The 26,928-nt window shown below is 35.3% G+C and overlaps 1 protein-coding gene across 1 annotated transcript in view; it reads right to left on the reverse strand.

The window, feature by feature from the left end:
• ANLN (anillin, actin binding protein) overlaps positions 1-26,928 on the reverse strand; it is a 54,571-nt gene that overhangs the window by 10,537 nt on the left and 17,106 nt on the right. The window contains exons 6-20 of the mRNA XM_007446130.1: positions 26,424-26,614; positions 26,042-26,149; positions 22,325-22,448; positions 18,107-18,217; positions 17,161-17,396; positions 16,313-16,458; positions 15,891-16,038; positions 15,417-15,552; positions 14,587-14,769; positions 13,346-13,472; positions 12,633-12,681; positions 12,484-12,540; positions 11,778-11,816; positions 11,521-11,542; positions 10,501-10,604 (exon numbers count right to left, since the gene is read on the reverse strand). Of these exons, the coding sequence (XP_007446192.1) occupies positions 10,501-10,604; positions 11,521-11,542; positions 11,778-11,816; positions 12,484-12,540; positions 12,633-12,681; positions 13,346-13,472; positions 14,587-14,769; positions 15,417-15,552; positions 15,891-16,038; positions 16,313-16,458; positions 17,161-17,396; positions 18,107-18,217; positions 22,325-22,448; positions 26,042-26,149; positions 26,424-26,614 (1,781 nt within the window). The remainder of the gene's footprint in view (positions 1-10,500; positions 10,605-11,520; positions 11,543-11,777; positions 11,817-12,483; positions 12,541-12,632; positions 12,682-13,345; positions 13,473-14,586; positions 14,770-15,416; positions 15,553-15,890; positions 16,039-16,312; positions 16,459-17,160; positions 17,397-18,106; positions 18,218-22,324; positions 22,449-26,041; positions 26,150-26,423; positions 26,615-26,928) is intronic.

The raw sequence follows: 26,928 nt of genomic DNA on the forward strand, positions 1-26,928 counted from the left end.
GAATACATGTGTTTATCCATTCCCTATCAACAGAATATACTTGATAGAAGATGGGATAAACCAACTGGCATATTAATACAATATAATATTATTCAGCAATAAAGAATAGTGAACCGCAGAATGGAAACGTTGATCCTCAAATTCACATGGAATTGCAAGAGGCCCCAAATAACCAAAACAATCTTGAAAAAGAAAAACAAGGTTGAAAGAATCATACTTCCCAATTTCAAACCAATCCAAAGCTACAGTAATCAGAACAGTGTGGTACTGGCATAAGGATAGACATATAGACCACAGGAATAGAATTGAGAGTCCAGAAATAAACCCATACATATATGCCAGATTGATTTTCAACAAGGGTACCAAAACCATTCAATGAGGAAAGAGCAATATTTTCAACAAATGGTGCTGGGGAAACTGGATAGCCACATGCAAAAGAGTAAAGTTGTATCCCTACCTCATACCACATACAAAAATTAACTCAAAATGGATCAATGACCTAAATGTGAGAGCGAAAACCATACAACTCTTAGAAGAAAAACAGAGGAGTAAATCTTCAATGATCATGAATTTGGCAATGCCTTCTCAAATATAATACCAAACCATGAGCAACAAAAGAAAAAACAGATAAATTAAACTTCATCAAAATGAAAAACTTTTCAGTATGGAGGTTCCTCAAAAAATTAAAAATAGAATTACCATATAATCAATCAACCCCACTTCTGGGAATTTATCCAAAAGAATCAAGATCAGGCTCTTAAAGGGATATTTGCACTCCCATGTTCATTGTAGCATTCTTCATAACAGCCAAGAGGTGGAAACAATCTAAATGCCCATCAGCAGCTGAATAGACAAAGAAAATGTGGTATAGCCTCCTTTCTCCCCACTTCTGTATATGAAACTACTCTAGGCCATCCAGATCCTGTTCTTCTCAGAGCCCAGAGTTTGCCTTTTAGGCCTTGAGACTCTCAGTGTATATTTTCTTATGTGTCCTAACCCACAGCCCCACACCTCTGCACAGCAGATCCTTGAGGTCAATTATTGTGTCCTTCTCATGTTTGTTTCCATATCCTATTGTCAAATCATATCCAGACATTCAATAAATGTTTGCTTAAAGAACATTGTTTGTTTTGTCAAATAGTACCCAAATACTCCTATTGAAAAAAAAGAAGGCAGCCGGGGGATGTGGGGGGATGTAGTACATACAAACAATAGAGTATTATTCAGCCATAAAAAAGGAGGAAATCCTGTCAGGTGTTACAGCACGGATGAACCTTGAGGACGTTATGCTAAGTGAAATAAGTCAGTCACAAAAGGACAAATACCACATGATTCCATTTGTATGAGGTATCAAGAGTAGCCAACTCAACAGAAGCAGAAAGTAGAGTGGTGGATGCCAGGGACTGGTAGGAGGCGGGGAAAAGGGAGTTGCTATTCAATGGGTATAGAATTTCACTCATCCAAGATGAAAAAATTCTAGAGGTCTGCTGCACAACATTGTGCTTATAGTTAATAATATTGTACACTAAAAAATTTGTTGAGGGTAGATCTCATGTTATGTAATATTTATTACAATAAAGAATTTTAAACTTCTGTGTATCAAAGCATAAGAAAGTGAAAAGACAATGTACAAAACAGGAGAAAATATTTGCAAATCATGTATCTAATAATGGTTCAGTATCTAGAATACATTAAGAACTCTTATAACTCAAAAATAAAAAGACAACTCAATTAAAACATTCCAAACAATCCAACTTAAAAATTGGCAAAAGACTTGAATAGACATTTCTTCAAAGACGATATACTAATAGCCAACAAACACATGAAAAGATGTTCAACATCAATAGTCGTTAGGTAATAATTGTTAGCTTGATGACGATGGTGACAATAATGATGAAGGCGAGGATAAGGACGAAGATTTTAACGGAAATCTCAAGTTGCCATTGTGTCCAGAACCATTTACTGAGGAATGAGTAAAAAGGAATCTGATTCTTTTATTGGAAGCACATTGCTTTGAACCAAAATAAACATAAGCTAAATTACAAAACCAACAATAAGTTATTGAAAGCAGATTTTTTTATTGCTTGTTTTAAAGTTGAATCATTCTGCATCTATAAAGCTTTCCTTATTCCTTAGATACAAGTATGTTTCCAACATTGATAATCTCAAAACTCATGCTATAGCTTAAACCATGCTATGACTAAATTGTGTCCCCTCCCCACCCCTAACCAAATTCACGTGTTGAAGTTCTAACTCCCCACACCACAAAATGTGACTGTATTTGGAGACAGGGTCTTTAAAGAAGTAATTAAGGTTAATTTAGTTCATTAGGATGGGCCCTAATCCAATGTAACTTGTGTCCTCATAGAAAGAGAAGATTTGGACACACATACAGAGAAAGACCATGTGAAGACACATAATACAGCTATCTACAAGCTAAAGAGAGAGGGTTTAGAAAAAAATCAACCCTCCCAGTGCCCTGATCTTAGACTTCTAGCCTCCAGAACTGTGAAAAAATAAACTTCTGTTGTATAAGCCACAAAAAAAAAAAAACCCTCCAAACCCAAAATTTAGTCATTAGGGAAATGCAAATCAAAACCACAGTGAGGTGCCACTTCATACCCACTATGATGGCTATAATCAAAAATATGGAAAATAACAAGCTTTAAGCAAGGATGTGGAGACACTGGAACCGACATTACTGATAGGAATGTCAAACGGTTCAGGAACTATGAGAAACAGTTTGGTGGCTCCTCAAAAAGTTAAACAGAATTAACATATAACCACACAATTCCTCTCCTAGATATATACCCCCAAAGACTGAAAACAGGTATTCAAACAGGTATATGTACGCCCAAGTTTATAGCAGCGTTATTCACAATAGCCAAAAAAGAAAGACCAAATGTCCATCAACAGATGAGTGGACAAAGTGTAGTGTATAACATAATGCAATAGTATTCAGCCATAGAAAGTAATGAAGTACTGATACATGCCATATCATCTACATATACATCCACACATACATATACACACATATAAATTTACCGCCAAAGAACAAAAGTTATCTGAGCAATAATTACCTAGTAGCTTATACATAGAGAAAAATAAAGTTGCTCTATAATGTATATAATATAAAGCTAATCAACAATAATTTTCATCAAATGTTTGCACCATTTTACTTCCAGGCAGATTTCTAAAACTAAGGACCTCATATCAAACACAAGTCTGCATTACAGAGAGGGTAGAAAGCCACTAACATAGACCTAGTAGTGAAAGCCTATGTTGAAATCTATCTGACAAAGACATTTAAGTTCAATACGAAGATGGTCTGGAATGCCCTAAATCCACACCAGATGCAGTTACTGTCATGATGTAATGACTCTTCACTCCCAACCATGGCTGATTTGCTAGCTACAGAGACACACACAAAAGTATATCTAAATTCTGTCCATTAAATCTACTACAGTGGGCTTGGTTAGGGTGATACACAGAAAGGAGTTCAACTTCCATTACATGCTCAGAGCTCCACTTCCACTTAGGATGTGAAAGGTCACAAAAGACCACCATTTCTACTGCAACAACAAGAAAACAATGGATAAGCTAAGAATATCTTATTTTCCTTAAAGCTATCTAAGAGTTGTGCAAGCAAAAAAAATTTAATGGACCAAATTCCAGTAAGGAATGTACCCTTCCTGGGTGAGCCAAATCAGGGGTGACCACTTTATTCCCTGGGAGCAAGAATTGACAGAGGAGCATGCTGGCAACAGGCAATGGATTTTGCAGGGAAAAGGAAAAATCAGGGAAGTCTTTAACAGCTAAATGAAGACTGTCTACCTAGGTGAGCGTCTCAAAAGAGTCCAGGGTCAGAGCTAGCCCTCCCTACCTGCCAATCTCCCCCACTCCCCAGAATTTTGCTGAGTAAATGCTAATGCCACAAACCAGAGGCAGATCTGGAAAGCAAAAAGAAATCTTGTAGACTTTCAGAATTTGGATCTCAAAGTTTTACTGAAAGGAGGGGCCTAACTTCACTCTCAAGGCATTTGAAACAAGAGTTGAACCAAACTAACTAAAGCACTATCTCAGCTCAACTTCTGATTATACTGAGAGACAAGAGGGTGTTATTACCACCTACTTCAGTCTTTACTGTTCTTTTATAACATAACATAACATAACATCACATCACATCTAGCCTACGGTTTAAAAGTTTTACAAGACATGAAAAAGCAGGAAAAGGTGGCCTTTAATCAAAAGAAAACAAAACAAACCCTGTCAATAGCAGATCCACAGATGATCTAGATGTTAGAATTACAAGACAGAGACATTTATAATTTGTTAAAGAATTTAGAGGAAAAGATGGACAAAAATGGGTAAGAAGAGGGAGAATTTCGACAGAGAAATAGAAGCTCTAAAAAAGATCCAAATAGAAATTTTACAACAACAACAAAAAAAGTTGAAATTGATTCATTGGATGGGCTTTACAGGAAACTGGGGTACATTAGAAAAAAAGATAGATGAACTCAAAGACTGGTAAATAGAAATGATCCAAAATGAAACACAAAAGAAAATTAAAAACAAAAAGAGTGCCATAGACCTGTAGGAACATAGTCAAGAGTCCAACATACATTTAACTGGAGGCCTAGAAAGAAAAGAAAACAGTGCAGAAGAAATACTTGACAAGATAATGGCTGAGAATTTGCCAAAACATATGAAACACATGAACTACAGCTCCGTAAAGGTCATTGAAACTTAGTATGATAAAGAAATAACCCAGTATGACAAAGAAAACCACACCTAGGCAGATTAGGGTCAAACTGTCACAAATCAAAATATTTTAAAATATTAACAGCAGAAAAGGGGAATTCCCCAGCGGTCCAGTGGGTAGGACTTGGCACTTTCACTGCCGGGGGCCCAGGTTTGATCCCTGGTCAGGAAACTAAGATCCTGCAAGCCGAGCAGCGTGGCCGACAATATAAAAAAATAAAAATAAAAGCAGAAAAGGTAAGAATGATGGCTGACTTCTTATCAGAAACAATCAAAGCCAGAAAACAATAAAATGTCATCCTTAAAGGGGTGGCTGAAAGAAAAAACCTGCCAACCTAGCAGTCTATATCCAAGAAGAATATCCTTCAGAAATTAAGACAATGTAAAGAGAGACATCTTTGGATAAACAAAAGTTAGAGAATTCATTTCCAGCAGAAGTATATTACAAAAAATTAAAAAACAAACAAACAAAAAAAACCTTCTTCCTGAGAAGGCAATAATCCTAGATGGAAGCCTGGCTCTACAAGATGGAATGAAGAACATAAGAACCAATAAATATAAATGACAATTCTTTAAAATATATTTTTAAAATTTCTTTTAAAAATTGATTTAAAAATAACAGTGCATTGGGGTTTATAATAAGGGTAGAATTAAAACATAATGGGGTGGGCAAATGGAATTATACTGTTGCAAGGTTCTAACTGTTGTAAGGTACATGAAGTAGAATAATTGTGTTTCAAGATAGACTGTAGTAATAGTAATAGGCTAAGGAAGCATATTGTAATCCTTAGCAATAACTGAAAAAGAATACAGGGAGGTATAACTAAAAAGCCAACAGAAAAGATAAAAATGATTACCAAAATACTCAATTAGAAGTAGTCAAGAAAGGAAAAACAAATGACAAAGAACAGATGAGACAAATAAAAAATAAAGAACAAAATAGTAGGCCCAGGGTCTGTTAACTTTTCGTGTAATGGCCCAGACAATTAATATTTTAGACTTTGCAGACCATACAGTCTCTGTCACAACTATTCAATCTGCCATTGTAGCATGAAAGCAGCCACAGACAATACATAAATGGTCATGATCGTGTCAAAAACTTTAGTAACAAAAGCAGGCTGCTGAACTTTTGTTACTAATATATCAATATCAGTTCATTAATTGTGACAAAAGTAACTTAAAAAAAAAAAAAACAGGCCAAGAGCCAGATTTGCCTGTAGGCTATAAGTATGCTTGCTTTGTGGTAGACTAAACCCAACCATATTAGTATTGCATTAAATATAAACGTACTAAACACTCGAATGAAAAGACAAAAAAATTGTTAAACTGAATAACAAAATATGACCATAAAATATACTTATGATACACTAATTTGACATATATGGACAGGTTGAGAATAAAGAATGGAAAAAGAGAAAATTCCCTGGCAATCCAGTGGTTAGGGCTGTGCGCTTCCACTGCACGGGGCATGGGTTCCCTGGTCGGGGAACTAAGAGCCCGCATGCTACGTGGCACAGCCAGGGGGGAAAAAAAAAGAATGGAAAAAGATATACCATACCACCACTAATCATAAGAAAGCTGATGTGACTCTATTAATAACAGACAAAGTAGACCTTAAGATAAAGATGACTACCAGAGATAAAGTGTTAACAATTCATCAAGAAGATATAATAATCTTAAATATTTACGCACCTAATAGCATAGCTTTAAAATACATGAAGCATAAGTTGACAGAACAAAAACTAAGTGCCTAAAATTGAGACTATGTTGCTCTTACTAGTTGGAAGTTTGAGGGACTGATATTTTCTTCCCAATAAAATCATGCTTTCTGTCTAGCATGAAAATATTCACATAAGAAATATTTTTAAACAAATCATTCTTATCAGTCTATTAATAATGAAGAGACCTCAGGTCAAAAGTATCTTTTAATTATAAAGCTGCTTAAGTACATGTGATAATTTAAAATGATTCTGAATGTGAATTAAAGATTACAAATATAAGAAAAATTCAATTGGAGAAGTTGTATCATTAGAGTAAAATGGTAACATCCAAATATTTAATGTCATATTGACTTCTGGGTCAAGATAGAAAGGGGGATGCTTTAGTCTGTCGTTCCTGCTGCCCAGTGAAGAATGACACCCTGGTTGGAATAATCTTAGTTCAGTCTAAATTCGAAAGTTTTTACTGTAAGATTAGTTTCCAAAAATTTAGTCCTCCAACCTAATAAAGATAAGTTAAAGGGGGGGATTCTTGGCCAAAAAGTATGGATTTCAAGAGACTAACTCCATAAAATAAACCTTCAACTTTCTGAATTTCAAAGGCATCTATAATGTAGAGTCAAAACATCATATGCCTCATTATTATATTTGTTATAAATTCCCTTGCCGTTTTCTTTTCTATATTGTCAATGTTAAGTTCCTTAGCCTCTCAATGCTAATTAATAGAATTCTACTATTTAGCCCAGAGAACGCTCCTGGTAAGAAGAATCTCAGAAAGATGAGAAGAAAATGTTCCCTCTTAGTCTACAGCTGTGAAAAGTAGACAATATTCTTGGTTAGAAGCTTGTCCTGAAGTGAACTGAGAATATTCACAGAAGAGTCAATGTTACTAAGCCCTGTCAAGTGTGGAGACGTGCGAAAATGTATGATCCTATTCTGTTTTCTGTTTAACAAAATGGTCTTTTAAGATTATCAACACCTCAAAGATTATCGTTAAGAGGTGTAAAATGTACCCTATAATCGGGGTGACTGTATAATTTTTTATACGTCAGGATATTTCTGAGCGAGAATAATTATACCTGTTAATAATTAAACCAGACCAACAGGCATAAACCAGGATAGCTTTGGACACACCAGAACACCTAATCACTCTTCCTACAACCTCAAAATTCTACAGTGCTAATCAGTTGTTTTACCTCACAGGTGTTTGCCCTAATACTATTTAAATTGACATCTCTATTTCCTGGAAGCTATAAATATCTATGACATTTCTTTAAGTCAGAAGATGAGTTGTGGGATATGCTTCTCCCTTTATCCATAAAAGTATAGTAAAACCTATGATTATTTTGGATTCTCTATTCAAAGAAAGGATTTGAGAGTGTGACTCATTGAAATTCATAATTTAAATTCCAGGATGTCAGACTTTACATCCGATATCTATAACCTCAAATAAGAAAGCAATCCGTTATTAGTGGTATCCTAAATTTATAGAGCAAACACTCTGGGTTAACCTCAACAGAAATCTCATTCTGAAGGGGATCTCAGAGATAACCCCGTGACTTATCTTTATTGGTCAAGACACCAGTAAAATAAGCAAACGTTCCCTTGCACTGATGGTCTCTGGTAGGATACGGGAGACTTGTTTACTCTCTCAAATTTAATCAAATGGGATTATTATGTGAATATACAAGGTCTTCCATTTTTCCCACCAATTTAAAGAACATCTAAACTTAACTATCTTAAATATTCTCCTACATAACCACAAGGTATTAGAACAAATATTTGCTCCCCACTGCCACTCAAAAAAGCACATCTATGACAAATTTTACATCTGAATTATATTGTATTTGACTCAGGAAGAGACTTTACAGTATTGGACACAACCATTAAACTGATTTGATTTTACACTCAAATCAGGTGGCTGGATATTTAAGTTATAATTTAAAATTTTTTTTAAGAGAATGGACATGTAATTTATTTTTAATGTGTGTGACGTTTTAAATTAAAATGGCAGTGAAAAAGTTTTTTAAAGAGCAATCAGTCTATATTTAACATATGTCATTGAAATCTCTTTCATTTTAGAGATTCATGAAATCTCTTACATATATAGAAATTGGCTATGGGACAACACTGAGTAAGGAATACAGTTCACAGAACCCCAGTTCTTATGTTTACCTAATTTGCAAATGTTGTTTTAGGAATTTAAAATACGACTTCTCTGGTGGTGCAGTGGTTAAGAATACACCTCTCAATGCAGGGGACACGGGTTTGATCCCCGGTCTGGGAAGATCCCACATGCCGCGGAACAACTAAGCCCATGCGCCACAACTACTGAGCCTGCGCTCTAGAGCCCACGAGCCACAACTACTGAGCCCACACGTTGCAACTACTGAATCCTGCGTGCCTAGAGCCCATGCTCCGCAACAAGAGAAGCCACCATGAGAAGCCCATGCACCACAACGAAGAGTAGCCACCACTCGCTTCAACTAGGTAAAGCCTGCGTGCAGCAACGAAGACACAATGCAGCCAAAAAGAAAAATTAAAAAAGAAAAAAAAGAATTTAAAATAAAACAAAAAGTACTATCCAGCATTTTGCAAATTAGCATAACTATACACCCACAAGATGCTTGTGATTGATCTTCACAAAGATATTAAAAATCCTAAAAAAAATTTCTAAAATATATGAATATATTTAGTATAATTTTAGCATTAAATGAATTTTAATTTTAAAATTAATAAACAGAGCATCACCTACATAGCAACATACATATTAGCCAATTAAGACCACAGAAGTTTTCTACTTTTACTTAAAACATTACCAATAGTTCTTTCAATAAAGAGGAGGTCAACAATACTGAATAAATTTTAGTTTTAGACATAGTCATTAATTTGGCATTTGGTACCCAGAAAAATCAATGCTGAAGTGACTATAGAATCTTAAAGAATTATAACATGAAAAAAGAATATAAAAGCCCAAATACCAAACAGGCATGAAAAAAACTAGAGAACTTTTCAAGAAAGCTTTAAAGAATTATGAGACTAAAGAAAAAGATGCCCATCTACAAGGATCTAAAGAAAGAATAATTTACATAATGTCCTTAATTATTCAAAATAACCAAGAAGACATGAGAGTGGTTAGTAAAACAAATACATAAGGGCCAAAAATTAAGGACTAATTTTTAAGCTCATTAGTTTCAAGCAAAGAAAATATGGCAACCTTTTCCTGGAACATATAGCCCAGTAGCTCTCGCTCTTTTACATCATAATTTATCTAAAACAAACAAAATAAAAGACAAAGAGAAAAAAAGACCCAGAATCACTCAATTTGTTAAGCTAGCTGAATTACTAAATTAAAAGTTACATGAATTTTTTTAAACCTCGCTATATTCTAACTACAGAAATCTCTTATAATATTTTTAAATAGTCTGTATTATACAGCAGAAGCCAACACTAGGACTAAAGTTTGCCTCTACTTCTCTTACTACTTAAAATGGTCTTGTTAGGTATTAAATATTTAGTCTTCACAGTGTGGTGAAAAAGCACTCAATATGGTAGTGACACTACACAGATCTGAACTATGAAGTCTTAAACTTGGAGAGGAAAGTACGGGAAGGAAATCCCTTAGATTCATGAGTACTTTTCCAAGAAATTAATCTGTCTTTTCCTATCTTGTCAAAACTAAATCCAAAAAATGTTAGTCATTTCAAAATATTGGTTTCAAATGGGCAAGAAACTATGTTTAAAACTGTAAGCTTAACATCTATATGCAAGAAGCAATACTTTCTTAGCATTGACATTTAGAATAAACCAGTATATGCTGCTTTGAAGACTTAACTATTAAGATACAGGGGAGAAATACTTCCAACATCAAAAAACATATCATGCAGCTAAACCCATGTCTAATTAAAATGTACAATTCTAAGAACATACATATTCAGCCAAAGATTTCAAATACTTGAAAGTACTGGGACATTTTCATGGACCTAATTTTTCTATAAATAAATAAATAAATTTGGATTACCTTGTCCAGAGCAAATTTTGTGTTTCCTACTGAAGATAATGACAGCATGTAAGATCCAACAAGGGCAAAGTTGCTGGTACGTACAGCATTAAGACCGGCCATAACTAAAGAAAAAGGAAATGAAGTTTAGTTCAGAGTGACTTTGCTAAGTATAAATAACAATTCGTCACCCCACTCTAACAGAATGAAATTAAACTGCCACAGAAAAATCTGCTTCATTTTCCTCCATCTCTAAATTTGGAGGTAGGGCAGGGTGGGGGGAATAAAACATCAACACATTTCCTAATGAAAGAAAACTGTTAAGTATTTACATTTAACGTAAGTGAGGTACAGGCACATCTTAACGTTTGAGAAAGATGTGTTTTTAAAGATATAGAACCTAAAAATGTGTGTATAAAAAGCAATTTTCCTATCAGAGATATGAAAACCTTCACTGCTGTAGTCTAGGATGACATAATGAGCAGCAGGACTTTATCTGCACGGTTCTTCTTAGTTATTCTCTTGTGCCAAGAAACAGAGACCAAAAGTCCAAAGGTGAGTGAAACCAGCTCAGTCCTAATCCCCTTTGGAAAATTTAGGCCTAACACCACTCTGGAAAAGTCTTCCCTGGCCTACTGGCACTCCAGTTTCCAGTGAACTAGAAAGATGCTTTTCTGACATGATGCGATGCCAGTCATGATCAGTAAAGTTAAAACAGGTGAACTCCTCAGTGTGGATAGCACAAAACAAATCTACAGAACAAGAGAAGATATGGTGAAGAGTAATGCTACCTGCTGCAGTGTTCAAGTGACTAGGTATCCTATGTGTACTGCCTGCTAGAGCCTGAGCAATGTGCTGTTTGGTGGCCTGTGGTGGTTTCAGACAGCAGGTTATTCTCGCCAGTAATCTTACATGTTACTACCATACAGAAAATATTATTCAAAGGAGAGTAAGGTAAACACTCATAAATCAAGACGGCTATATGTGTAAGTATGCAATTGCTTATATACTAATGTTTCAAATTGATCAAGATTCACTCACCTGAAGAATGAAGGGTGCTTTTCTAAAAAACAGGTGTAAAGAAGAACATAAGTTATTTTCTTTATTTGATACAAAGATTTAAATATTAAGTACAAACACTACAAGGACTATATTTCAGAAAACATTATTTTTTCCTTTTAGGATATTTTAAAGATTCCCAAAGCACTAAGTGTTTAGAAATGGTTAACCAATTTCCAATCGTATGTGTAAGATGAAGATTTCTCAAGGAACTTCAACTTTCAAAAAATTCTACTTACTGTGGTTACAGATGTGAGAAGTCGCTTAGGAGTAATAGCCTGGAAGAAAAGATAACTTAGTATATTTCCTATTCCTATTAAACATTATGATTAAAACTAACCAAACTTAAGATTCTCCCACACAGAAAATAACTCTTAAATATCAATACATTATACTTGAGTCTTTGATTCCGGCTTTACCCATACTGTTATTCCTTTTTTGTTAAAGCTAAATAAAATTCTTTTAAATGATGATTTAGACAAAGAACAAAAGAGCAAAGGCTAGGAAGGACAGAAACAAAGCTGTTTCTATTCCTCATGCCTACAGTGACCACATCATTCTTAAGTCTGGTTTAGAGGAGCTAGTAAGACAAGAGTTCAGAGGAAAAGCCTGAGAAAAGTTTAAAGAGATAATAATAGCTGTCAAGCAGATATGGAGAAAACAGAATTGTCTAGCCTGAGTAATATCGGTAGCTTATACTTAGGGTCATAGTCACTCACTGCAAGTTTACTCTCAGTATTCATATATTATACCTATTATATTATACCTATACCTATTATACCTATTATATTATACCTATACCTATACCTATTATGTGCGGTAACTAGAAATTTAAGGCATAAAAATGACCCAAAAGCTTGATTATTAAAAATTATACATAATTTTAAACAGACATTATATCTCCTATTTCTGATTATATTCCTACTGGGTTTCCTTCATTCTCACCTTTGACTTGTATGCTTTTTTCTTCTTATCAGGGCCTGAGGGATCTTTCGTTTGTACCTACACACAAATCCAAAGCATAAGTAACTTAAAATCTGATGTCTTTAAGAAAAATACACTATTAGTTACTTTAGAAAGCTTTAACTGCTTACCAAGCTGTAAACTTCAATATTTATTTCAAAGTCATTTGACACATCCCCCCTGGAAAAATAAAAATATCAAATTATGCCATTAAAAATTATGCCACAAATACTGTTACAAGGCTGAGAGTAAAGGAATTCACTGTGTTTTAAAACTAAAGACAATAGTTACAAACTATTAGAGAATATAAAAACTGGTCAGAACAGTCTATTTTTTCCTATAATACAGGTCAAACATTTTCTTCAGCATTTTACAACTCAAGATCTTAAATAATAAAAGTAGTTGTTCTTCCAAACTAGATTTTGACTCTAGTTTCAAAATAAATCTCTGACACTAAATATAAATATCTTTCACTGAGACTTAATGTTAAGTACATTAAGAGATTTAAAGTATATATTTAAAAATTGTGGTCCAGATTTTGTGTGTGTGTGTGTGTGTGTGTGTGTGTGTGTGTGTGTGTGTGTGTAGTAAATATATATGTTAAAACACTTCAAAACATCAAATACCTACAGTCACGTGGAAGAAACACGCTACTCAATGGAAGAAAAGATCGGAAACATAAAAGAATTAAACCAACAAATTGAAAAATGAGTTATTTGTCCATATAAAAACAATAAACATACTGCATTTCAAAGATTATAAATTCTACCTGGACGCTTAGACTGTATTAACTCTATTAAAAAAGAAAAGTATGTTTGAACCATCAAAAGCCTAATTTACTTACAAAGTAAATGTAGTAGTGAATGTTAGAGCATCGCCATTAAGAGAATTTGAGGTACTTGCTAATGGTGTGGCTACCATATTTTCAGCTCCTGCTTTTAGTATAATTAAGAAATAGTAATTTGCTGCATCTGTAAGAAATAATCACATTACCTAATAAGCACAAGCAAAATCAGATTTAGCTAATCAGCATTCTGGAAGACCAAATGAATAAAGTAATACCGCAACTGATTTACATAAAATTCATTTTAAATTTTCTAAAGTCAATTTTTCAGACACAAAAAGACAAGACGTAAGCAGACAGGCATGTTCCTGGAACAGCATCATCAAGGTCTCTTCATTTTTTTTTTTTTTTTTTCCAGTACGCGGGCCTCTCACTGTTGTGGCTTCTCCCGTTGCGGAGCACAGGCTCCCGTGTCCCCTGCATCGGCAGGTGGACTCTCAACCACTCGCCACCAGGGAAGCCCAAGGTCTCTTCATTTTAAGTGAATTGAAATAACTTCGCTACACATTCCTCAGTTTCTGCTGACTTCAAATTTTACCTATTGACCCGAAATTCTTTAGCTAATAGTATACATCTCAAAAGGGTAAATTCTGGTTTGTTATTTCAAAACTGAGATTAAAATACTATATTTCTGTGAAATTTACCATCCTGCCCTATTTTTCAGATACTGGTGCCATAACCTCCTTTACCCACTTTGTTTAAATATGATTTTAAGTAGAATACATAGCTTAGAAAAGTTTATTTATTCAATCTAGAGGAATAAAGGGAATAAAATTTGAATAGAAGTATCTACACTGTGATGCTCTTCACTCCCACAACCAGTAATTCAGGACTCAAAGAACAAATTTACATGACAGAGTGAATTTTAAATAGAATAGAGTAAGTAAAATAAGTTCTTTTAGATGCCCAATACTTTCCACAATAAACTTAATGAAAGTCAAATGGTCTGTTGTATCAGAATAACTCATCTTAGTAATTTATTTTATGTTCAATATTATGTTTAACAAGCCTTACTTTCAGTTAGACCTATGTCTGTTATTGCATGGATCAGTAAGAACATATATGAAATTTTTCCTTGGTTATTTTTATACACACATCTACATAAAAGGAACTAAAGGCCCGAGATACAAGCCTTGTGTCTTCATGCATGCTCTACTTGTTCCCATTTGCACAATTCCAATCTAGGTGAAGTTCATAATTTAACATATGATCTAGAAATGAGTAAATAAAAATTACCATACCTGGTTTCTGAACTGTACTGCAGACAAAATCTGCTTTTAGAGGCAAGCGGATTTCTGACAAAGTAATTGATCCTTTGGAAGGGACAAATTCACTTTGGGATATGGGACCAGCCTTATTCTTCCTCTGAGGCCCTTCATTCTTCAACTTATTCAACTCATCAATCAAAAGTGTTCTCTTCTCAGCTATGTAGAAATATGCAAGTTAATATTTCAAATATTAAAACTGCAATTGTTTCTAAATTAAGCCAATTCAAGAAAATGCACTCATGTGGCAACTGTATACAACACCAAAGACAAAATCAGTAACTCTTCCTTCATATAAATAGAGGGTACGTAGTTAGGTAAAACCTTGATTGCGCAATCTGTTCACGAAATCCTTGTAATTTAATACTTCAACTTTTGGTCAGTTTTCTTGCATGGTTAATCTCCCCATCCTAACATGCCCTGTCATCCATCACCACACATACACACAACAAAATTCACATACTTATTTTTAGCTATACATATATAGACAGGTACAGAGACAGAGCACATATGTGTGTGTGCATAAAGAGTATGTATGTGTGTGAGTTCAGGTATTCATTCTTAGCATACTCTTTACGCTACATTTCTTCAAATGCATTCCAGGTTCTTTCACCTTTTCATGCAAACTACACCTTATTTTACATGTAGTGTTTTCACAAACCTTGTAAGAAACAAAAAATAGATCAGCTGAAACATTATCAAAAAAGCCCTTTCTCTAAAATTAGAAATTTCTGAATATACTAGACAAAATGAGTTTTTCCTGGTTTGAAATTGTGTTGGAATTGTTTCAGGTGTATCACACATACTTGCAATTAGAAGAAGTCTTTCTGCTTCAGCTTCTTCCAGTGACCCTTTTCCATGGTCTTCATCAACACAACAGTTAAGAGCCTGGCTAGCCTGATAGATCACTGTCTGCTGCAAATTTATTTCATTATTGAGTTCCTAGTGAAACCAATGAAAGGAGGAAAAAAACTCACATTTTTAATCACCATTTTCACTTTATTTAAACTTTAATTATAATTTATCCAATTGGGTAATTTCCAAAATCTCCAGAGAGGGAAGTCAAAATGTTACAGTTTCACTGTTCAAGTTTCTAGACGATGCACCAAAAAAGAGGACGTTTCTCAAACTGAATTCAGGAGTAAGCTCCTGAGCTCCTACATGTCACACACTGTCCTAGTCACTCAGGATACAGAGATGAATAAGGCTGGGCTCTTGTCCTCAAGGAGCTCACCATCTCGTGCTGTCAACCTTCCAAATCCCCTTTCCACAGTACATACCTGCATTTTCTGTTTGATGTTAACCTGACAAGGAAAGCCATTCTTTTTTTCATTCAGTTTTGAAGTAACATCTTCCTTCCGAACAATCACCTGCTTTATTGAAGGACGGTCTGTTTCTTTGACTCTTTGAGATCTATATGCATCAATGCTTCAGGAAATAAGTTATACTCTATTAGAAATCCAGCAACACACTAAGCACTATCCTTTGTTGAACATATCAGCAGAATATTGATATTGCAACATATCAGTAGAACACTTCACTAGAATGGAAAATGCCATTGGGTGAAAGAGAGTCTTACCAAAGCTATTTCAAAGTTTTATAATGATTAATACTAATAACACTATAATTATAAATAACAAAACTTGTATGTCAATCTAAACCATGACCCTTAGTGAGTGAATGTCTTCTAAGATGTTCTCACCTGTAAGGAAGATCATGACCTTCATGACCCATACTATCACCGGACTCAGCTCGAGGGACACGGGTTCTTTGGAATTTTCCTGGCTTTGGACTTTCATCACTTATGCTGGTGTCTTTCAATTCCCAGCTAGGCGAAGAAACTAAATTCTGCAGGAAGGCACATCAGATATTAGATTTTATGGATGACATTGATTCTAAATGAGAAATCTGAGGAACTGAATGACTTTATTACTAGAAAATAAACAACCAATAAGTTGACAGATTCATCATAAAAACAAGGCAAACTTAAATAAGTTCCTAAAATGTATACGAATAAAAGTTGAAAGACAGCTGAAGTCTACACTTGTAACTCTTTTTAAAAAATATTTCTAATTGAATCAATCTCCAAAAAAAGGTGCAGCTATTCAATTTAGGGTGATAGCTTATAACAGTAGAGTTAGCTCTCAATAAATGTTAGTTATCTATCTGGTGCTAAATACTAATATACTAATATGACCTAATATGCACTTCACCCCCATGATGTAGGTACTATTTTTAACCTAATTTAACATTTAACTGTGGCAAAGAGGTTAAATAACCTGACCCATAAACATCGCTTAATGGCAGAGCCAGGATTTGAGCCCAAATGTCTGGCCTTTTAAGCCATGTTACAGTTTGGATTTCATCTAAGGCCAAAAAGAGACCACTGAAGAGTTTTAAGCTCTCTTTTAAGAGAATTAACATCAGGTTTGCAAAATACCCCTGGCTACAGAGTGCCAAATCCCCATGCACCAACTAAAACAAAAAGGGACCCCAATTCTACTTAGTTTCTTTATGTGCTGGGCCTGTTTACATTTAGTCCTTTCTTACCTCTGGACTTACCACACCAACTGTCTGTGTTAATGGAGCAAGTAAAGACATCGAGGAGATATTCAGTGCATCTTCCTGTTCGCTGCTTTCTGCATCTGCATTATCCATCTCCTCCTGGCTCTTTTCCACATCTAGTTCACCTTCCTCTAGGACATCACTGAAGATGTCATTAATTACTTTTGAACTGTTGATATCATCATCATCATCCACACTCATCTCAATTTCACGTACCACCTCTGAAAAATATTCCAACAGGTAAATACTGTGATTCAGACCTTTAAGAATTAAACGGATAACAGAGAAGACCTAACATTCATATGCTTACTCAATAAACAGGAAGAAAAAGCCCTATGAAAAAGTACCTCCTAAACAAACAAAACAAAAAGAAATAGAATACTACTAATATAAAGTTCCAATAACATTTTCTAAGTAATAAAGGTGGGAACTATCAAAAGCTGATTCAATTCTTCGGGTTTAAGAAAGAATATTAAAAACCCAGACTGCAAGATAATAGCCAAAAGCTTCAGATTTACAAAAAATATTTTTTCAAATAATTCTTTTTCTATTGTTGGTAACTACCCTTTCACATTGCAGTCAATAATAGGAAAATATTAACATCACTTAGGGCAGGGTTCACAAATAAACTTCAAGGGCCACTGATTCCTCTAACCATACATGCAGAGTGTGGAAGGGCAGCACATTTCCTTTCCCTTTGAAAGTGAGTGATAGCCTTAATCAGATTTTCACAGGGGCCTGGGACCTAAAGATAACTGTTAACCGTACTGTATTTTGTGAAAGCTAGAGTATTTCCTAGGGGGGAAAAAAAGAATATTATAAAATCATATTTTGAAATATAGAACACTGCATATTTGAATATGAGAATACTAATTCTCCTAGTGTGTCCAGAGTTAATAAGAGACAAGGAATGAAAACAACGAAAACCAACCAGTCAGTGGTTCAACCTTTGGGTCTGATGTTACTTTTAAGGACTTTTCCTCTTCTAAAAACAATGTTATTTTCAAAGGGCTAGACTTCGTCATTTCACATTCAGTAAAACCTAAAAAAATTTTAGGAAAAACCATATGAATATATATATAAAAACTTAGAGTTTTTCAATTAAGCAATCTTACATATCTTGTTTTCTGATTATAAAGCTATGCATTTCAAATCCAGAAATGCATAAAGTAGAGATTGCCCCAAAGCACCTGTCTTCTCTTAACTTTCCCATCTCTCTCTTCTTCCCTAGAAGAGAAAGGGGACACTAATATTACCAGGTTATTGTTTGTTCTTCCAGTTTTCCTCCTATGTATACATATGTATATATCCTTTTTAAAAATTTTCCCATTATTTTGTCTTATTTTATTTTATTTTTTAAACATCTTTGTTGGAGTATAATTGCTTTACAATGTTGTGTTAGTTTCTGCTGTATAACAAAGTGAATCAGCTATACATATACATACATCCCCATATCCTCTCCTTCTGGCGTCTCCCTCCAACCCTCCCTATCCCACCCGTCTAGGTGGTCACAAAGCACCAAGCTGATCTCCCTGTGCTCTGCAGCTGCTTCCCACTAGCTAGTTATTTTACATTTGGTAGTGTATATATGTCAATGCCACTCTCTCACTTTGTCCCAGCTCACCCTTCCCCCTCCCCGTGTCCTCAAGTCCATTCTCTACATCTGCATCTTTATTCCTGTCCTGCCCCTAGGTTCATCAGAACCATTTTTTTTCTTTTTTAGATTCCATATATATGTGTTAGCATACGGTATTTGTTTTTCTCTTTCTGACTTACTTCACTCTGTATGACAGACTCTAGATCCATCCACCTCACTACAAATAACTCAATTTCGTTTCTTTTTATGGCTGAGTAATATTCCATTGTGTATATGTGCCACATCTTCTTCATCCATTCATCTGTTGATGGATACTTAGGTTGCTTCCATGTCCTGGCTATTGTAAATAGTGTGATCATACTATACATGCTGTTCTGCACTTTTTTTTTTTTTTTTTTTTGCTTTTTAAAAAGTGTCAATGAAAACACTTAACTAGCAATAGAAAAACACTACTTCAACATAATAAAGACCATATATGAGAAGCCCACAGCTAACATTATACTTAATGGTAAAAGATTGAAAGCTTTTCCTCTAAGATCAGGAACAAGACAAGCTAGAGATAAGCCCACTCTCACCATTTCTAGTCAACATAGCTTTTTAAAAGTCCTAGTTAGAGCAATAGGCAAGAAAAAGAAATTAAAAGAATCCAAATTTTAAAAGAAGTAAAATTATCTCTGTTCACAGATAACATGATCTTATATACAGAAAACTCTAAAGATTCCACAAAAAAAAACCTGTTGGAATCATATACAAATTCAGCAAAGATGCAGAATACAAAATCAACACAAAAAAACCAGTTGCATTTCTATATACTAACAATCAACAATCTGAAGAGCAAATTAAGAAATCAATTCCAATTACAATAGCATCAAACAGAATAAAATACTTAGGAATAAACCTAACCAAGGAGGTGATAGACTTGTATACTGAAAAGTACAAAATACTGCTGAAAGACATTAAAAAACACACAAATAGATGGAAAGACATCTCATGTTAATGGACTGGAAGACTTAATATTGTTAAGATGTCAATACTACCCAAAGCAATCTACAGATTCAATGCAATTCTTATCAAAATCCCAACAGCACTTTTTGGAGAAATAGAAAGTCTGTCCTAAAATTCATATGGAACTTCAAGAGACCCTGAATATCCAAAACAATTTTGAAAGAGAACAAAGTTAGAAGACTGACATTTCCTGATTTCAAAACATATTACAAAGCTATAATAATCAATATAGTATGATACTAGCATAAAGATAGACATATAGACCAATGGAAAAGAAGAGAGAGCCCAGAAATAAAACTTCACATATATGGTCAAATGATCTTTAACAAGGCTGCCAGGATAATTCAATGGGGAAAGGGCAAATGATGTTGGGAAAACTGGATATCTACATGCAAAGAATTAAGTTGGACCTTTATCTGATGTCATATCCAAAAATCAACACAAAATGGATTAAAGACATTATGTAATACTCAAAACTATAAAACTCCCAGAAGAAAACAGAGAGAGAAAGAAAGCTTCATGACATTGGATTTGGTGACAATTTCCTGGGTATAACACAAAGCAGGCAACAAAAGCAAAAATAGACAAATGGGACTACATCAAACTTAAAAACTTTTGTGGGAGCGGGGGCAAGGTAGGAGTAGGGGATTAAGAGGTACAAACCACTATGTATAAAATAAGTAAGTTTCAAGGATATACTGTCCAGCACATGGAAAATATTTTATGATAACTAAAATGGAGTATAATCTATAAAAATGTTTAATCATTATGTTGTACACCTAAAACTAATATAATATTGTCAACCAACTACACCTCAATTTAAAAAAAAGTTTTGTGTATCAACCTACTGAATGTGAGAAAATATTTGCAAATCATATATTTGACAAGGGGTTAGTATTCAGAATATAAGAACTCCTACAACTCAATAACAAAAAATCAACCTGATTTAAAAATGGGCAAAGGACATGAACAGATGCTTCTCCAAAGATGATATACAAATGGCCAACAAGCATGCGAAAAGATGCTCAACATTTCCAATCATAGGAGAAATGCAAATCAAAATCACAATGAGCTAATAACTCATACCTATTAGGATAGCTACTGTCAAGAAAACAAAAAATAACAAGTGTTGATGAGGGTGTGGAGAAATTAGAATGCTTGTGCACTGTTGGTGAGACTGTAAATAGTGTGACCACTATGGAAACCAGCATAATAGTTCCTCAAAATATTAAAAATAGAACTACTGCATGATTAAGCAATCCCACTTCTGGGTATACAGCCAAAAGAATTGAAAGCAGGGTCTCGAAGAGATATTTGCATACCCATATTCATAACAGCACTATCCACAATGGCCAAGAGGTGGAAGCAACCCACATGTCCATCAATGGATAATGGATAAACAAAATATGGTATATCTACACAATAAAATATTATTCAGCCTTTAAAAGGAAGGCAGTCCTGTCACACATTTGACATGTGACATGTCAACATGGATGAACCCTGGGACATCATGCTAAATTAAATATGCTAGCCACAAAAAGACAAATACTATATTATCGCACTTATATGAGGTATCTAATCTATATGAGGTAGTCAAATTCATAGAAACAGAATGTAGAATGCTGGTGACCAGAGGCTCAGGAGAGGGAAAAGGGGAGTTGTTGTTTAATGGGTATAGAGTTTCAGTTTTGCCAAATGAAAATTCCAGAGATCTGTTCTTCAACAGTGTGAATATACTTAACACTACTGAACTGTACACTTAAAAACTGTTAAGATGGGGCTTCCCTGGTGGCGCAGTGGTTGAGAGTACACCTGCCGATGCAGGAGACGTGGGTTCGTGCCCCGGTCCAGGAAGATCCCACGTGCTGCGGAGCGGCTAGGCCCGTGAGCCATTGCTGCTGAGCCTGTGCGTCCAGAGCCTGCGCTCCGCAACGGGAGAGGCCGCAACAGTGAGAGGCCCGCGTACCGCAAAAAAAAAAAATTGTTAAGATGGCGAATTTCAGTAATATGTTTTTTTACCACTACTGTTTTTTTAAATTTAACTGCCTATGATATATTAAATGTCATTACATACAAAGCTACCTTATTCATTTTAAGCAGCTACATAATACTTGATTACATGGATTTAGCACAATTTATTTACAGTCTTCTACTGATCTGCATTTAGGTCATTTAAATCTTATTACTATTACAAATGGTGCTACAATTAATATATTTGTACATACACCTGTGCACACTAGTTCTAAGAATGCAACTTACAGAAACACTTGCAGAGCACACACACTTTACAATTCAATAGATATTACTGAAATTTTCTCCAAAAAATACTTATAGTAATTTACACTCTCATCAAGTGTATGCGTTCTCACTCTGGACAGATAACTAAGGAAGGATATTGCATGGCTAGAAATGAGAAGGTAAGTGGAAATGAAGAAATGAATCTGTCATTTTACACTAGAACAGCATTTCTGCTTTCCAATCCAATTTCCAAAACTATGGTAGACTGAAATCTACATTTTAAGTGAAGTAGAAATAGAAAACGCTTACCCGTAGGTTCTATACTAGAAGGTTTTGCTGGTGTCTGATTTTCTGTCACCTTTTCTGTTACTGGAAGTGATGGGGCATTTGGACCAACTTGTTTTCTGAGGGGAGTGTTCTGACAGTGAATTTCCTGCAAAAAGCAAATGAAGAGATAAACTTTACCTCTCAAAACTATAAATTTTGTCTTTTTACATGTCATTAAATGAAACAAGTAAGAGTCATTGCTCTATATAAGCTTCCTCAGAGCAAAACAGATAATGAATGTGAAAGGGTCCAGCCATGTTTAGAACACAAAAGGCCTTGGTGCTAGTTCATATTCTTGGTAATTCATAGTATGTAAAATCTTTTTTAGAGACCAGTAGGCAAGAGAGAATGAAAATCCACATCAGAGTTCAGCTTTAGATAAACCAATTCAGGTGAAAGCCACATATTGGGAAAAAATAATTGTCTCCTCAGAAAGAACAAAACAAATACAAGCAAAATCACACGGCACTTCCTCATCCCTTTCTAGCCACCACCTCCTTGCTCCCTTCCCTTTAGAACCAAACTTCTGAGGACTGTCTATACTCCTGGACTCTGCTCTTCACCCACTACTACCTGCATTCTACCCTCACCACTTCATTAAAAGGCTCTGCCAAGTCACAACAAGCTCCTTATTTCAAAACCCAGTGGTCTCAGTCCAGTCTACGTCTGACAACAAACACTTGGCAATACCAACCACTCCTCCCTTCTGAAAGGCTCTTTCTTCCCTTGACTTCAGTTATGCCATACTCAACTGCTCTTCCCTCCCATCTTTTAGGCTGCTCTTTCTGTGGGTACCACAGATGAGTTCTGAGGTGGGGAGACCCCTGAACTCCCCATTACTGTGTTCAGAATTTTCTTTACATGTATATGTGCAACTGTCTGGGGAGGGATTCCACAGGTTTATCAGGAATCATTTAACAAAAAAATCATTTAAGAACGGTTGCTTTTTATTTTCCAGAGACGTAGAAGCAAAATTATGAGACTATGACCTACCGGCAACTAAGTGAAGAAGGTGCTTCAAACAGAAGAGAGTGATTCACAATGTCAAATGCTGCTAATAATAGGTCAAGTTAAACACCTGAAAACTGATTACTGAAGATCACTGGTGAATTTGATACAGGTAGTGGTGAAAGACTGAGTGGAGAGATCAAGAGAGAAGGGAAGAGAAAAACTGGAAGATACAAGTAGAGACACCCTTTTGGAAGAGCCTGGATGAAAAGGAGGCAAAGAAAGGAAGGGGAATAGGAGATCAAAAGAGTTGTTTTTGTTTTAAGATCACAGATAATAGCTTGCTCTATGCTGATAGGAAGGATTAGCCCATTCATTCCTTCTTCCAAAGACAAATTTACTGTGCTCCTACTGTGAGTCAAGCACTGAGAACATAGACAGAGATGAATAAGGCTCTCATAGACAGTGGTGAAAAACAAAGTTAAAACAATTATAGGAAGATAAATATTCCAGTGAGGTAAAAACAGGATGACATGGGCCCAAAAAAGCAGGAGGGGGACTGGAAAAAGGGCCAAGTAAAAAATTCCAGAGGGAATTAAAATTTAACCTATTCTTAATGAAGCAGGAGCTCACCACAGAGATATTTCATCCAGAGACACTAGCAAGGCAAAGACAAAGAGATCTGAAAATATGCTTACACTTGAGAGACTACAAATAGTCTGCATGGCAGGACTGAGGCACACATGTGGAGGAGCAGGGAAGAGAAGCCAGATTTCTGAATGATTCTAGATATCAAGCCAAGCACTTTAGACATTTTTCTGATGTTAGCTATGGGGAGCTCTCCAGGATTTTAAGCAAGGGAATACATGCCTATCTGCCTTTTAGAAATATTTTTCTAGCAGCAGTGGGTTAGATGGACTAGAGAGAAGCCAGACTAAAAGCAGGGTGTTCACACAAAGCTATGTTAATGATTAAGGCAATGGCAGAGGAAAATATACAAGACAAGGAAGCTTGGTGACATACTTAGAAAATGTATCACTGGATGTGTGTGTGCTTATGTGTGCATGTGCTAGAGGCCAGCAGGTGGGAAGACATAGTAACAAGAGGAAGGAGCCAAGGAGGTACTGCCAGATTGTTTTAGATGAGGAAGTATAGAGTAAAGCCCTAAGTGAAGACAGAGACTACATGGGGAAGATATTACAGCAAAGCATAGAAAGCTCTGCCAGCCATCCAAAGCTCAACTAGAGTTCAGGAGAGAGATGAGGGCAGAATAGCCAAGCATTATCAGCATTTCTGTGATTGACTGAAGCTAGATATGAGGATGGGAAAGAGATGTTCCAGGACAAGTGAGACAAAAAAAATGGTTGAGATCAGGACCTTGAGAAACATGATTTGTTAAGCAAGGGAACTGATAAAAAAAAAAAACAAAATCAAATAGATCCTTCTCAAAGAATAAATGTATTATTCTATTTCTACTGGTACCCACGTTAAATATAGTTCTATTATTTTTAGCTTAAAAATACACCCTAACACAGGAAAATTAAGAGGTACAAACTTCCAGCTATAAAATAAATGAATCACAGGGATGAAAGGTACAGCACTGGGAATACAGTCAATAATGTAATATCTTCGTACGGTGACAGATGGTAACTAGACTTATTGTAGTGATCATTGTGTAATGTATAGAAACATTGAATCACTGTACTGTGCAACAAGAACTAACATAGTGGTGTAGGTCAATTATACTTCAAAAACAAACAAAATAACTCACAGAAAAAATGATCATCTTTGTGGTTACCAAAGGAGGGGGTAGGGGAAGGGGGAATTGGATGAAAGTGGTCAAAAGGTATAAACTTCCAGTTATGAGATGAATAAGTACTAGAGATATAATGTACAACCTGATTAACATAATTAACACTGCTGTATGTTATGAGAGTAAATCCTAAGAGTTCACATCACAAGGAAAATATGTTTTTTTCTATTTCTTTAATTTTGTATCTATGAGATGATGGAGGTTCACTAAACTTATTGTGGTAATCATTTCATAACGTATGTAAGTCAAATCACTAAACATTTACAGTGCTGTATGTCAATTATATCTCAATAAAACTGAAAGTAAAATGTGTATATACATATATATATATATATATATCTCCTAACACAGTATTTTGTACACAGTAGGCATGTAGATGAAACAAAAGATAGTTTAACACAGTAGGGATTTTGTTGAAGGCTTACCAGTGAAATTTGACCAGATGTAATATGAGTAAAGAGAAGTCTGGGAGGTATTTGGTGACTGAAAGAATTACAGATCGTCTAAAAGTATGGTATTTGGGGAGAGATATATAATCATTAATGAGAAAAATAGATTCTGAGAAACATTTGAAAACCAGCATCTAGATAGAATGCTAAAAGGAATCTGAAATCAACTGAATGATGAGAATACCTTTTAAATTTGATTTTAAGTAGGTCATCAGTAAACATGGTTAAAAGTTCCATTAAATGGCAAAATATCACAAGAGAAAAGCAAAGTTGGCATGAACATTTAAGGAGTTTATGAATGGAAAGCTGCATAGTTAATTGGAACAAGCAAAGTTGGTATGACCATTTAAGGAGTTTATGAATAGAAAGCTGCATAGTTAATTGGAACAAGATAGTATATAAAGAATTATTTTACAATACAGAACCACAAGTTAAATCCCAGCACTACTTTGGTAACAAGTTCACTTTTACATTTCTTGTTTACGTTACCTGTTTGGTTTCTAGTTGTTTGCTTCTTGAGTTTTCGCCTTTTTCTGCACTCCATAAACTGCCCTTGTCAAATCGGCCACGAAGACATGCTAGTTCTTTTTGACGTTCCTAAAATCATCAAAAGCTCTATTTTACACAAGAGCCAAAAATATGTTTAATAATATTCAAATTCTACTAACCTTGTCCTCAGTTTTCAGATTAAAAAATTCACAATACACACAGAATATAGGACAATAATATTTCTAATTTGAAATAAGTGATACAGAGAATCAAGATGCTATTTAACGCCAGTCAAAAAGACTGGAGTCAGAATTCACAGTTTGACTTCTAGGTTCTATGCTCAGACCATGTAATGAATAATGTTAAAAGCAGTAAGCCATACCTGCTTGAGCTGTTGTGCTAAATGAGTAGTAGATGAAGATGCGTTTTGCTTGAATAATCTTTCTTGTACGGCCTTTGTATTTGGAGTGATAATGGGAGTTCTATGGGGTGTGCTACGAGCTGGACTTTCTTTGCTGTGCTCTTGACAACGCTCTCCAAAGCGTTCCAGGAAAGGCTTAATTCCTGCTCCTCCTAAAGATAATGCACACATTTTGGGGAGGCTGTTTAGAACAAGTAACAATTATGATTTCTATGGGAAAAGTTCTAAATCCAGTTCAGCTCCAAAATGCTTTGATTCTACTAGGAATATTCATTCAGAAAGTAAACAGAAAGAAAATAGTTCAAAAAACTTAAAAAAAGGGCTTCCCTGGTGGCGCAGTGGTTAAGGGTCTGCCTGCCGATCCAGGGGACGCGGGCTCGTGCCTCGGTCCGGGAAGATCCCACATGCTGCGGAGCGGCTGGGCCCGTGAGCCATGGCCGCTGAGCCTGCGCGTCCGGAGCCTGTG

The sequence above is a fragment of the Lipotes vexillifer genome, unplaced genomic scaffold (genome assembly GCF_000442215.2).
Source record: "Lipotes vexillifer unplaced genomic scaffold, Lipotes_vexillifer_v1.1 scaffold822, whole genome shotgun sequence".
NCBI lineage: Eukaryota > Metazoa > Chordata > Mammalia > Artiodactyla > Lipotidae > Lipotes > Lipotes vexillifer.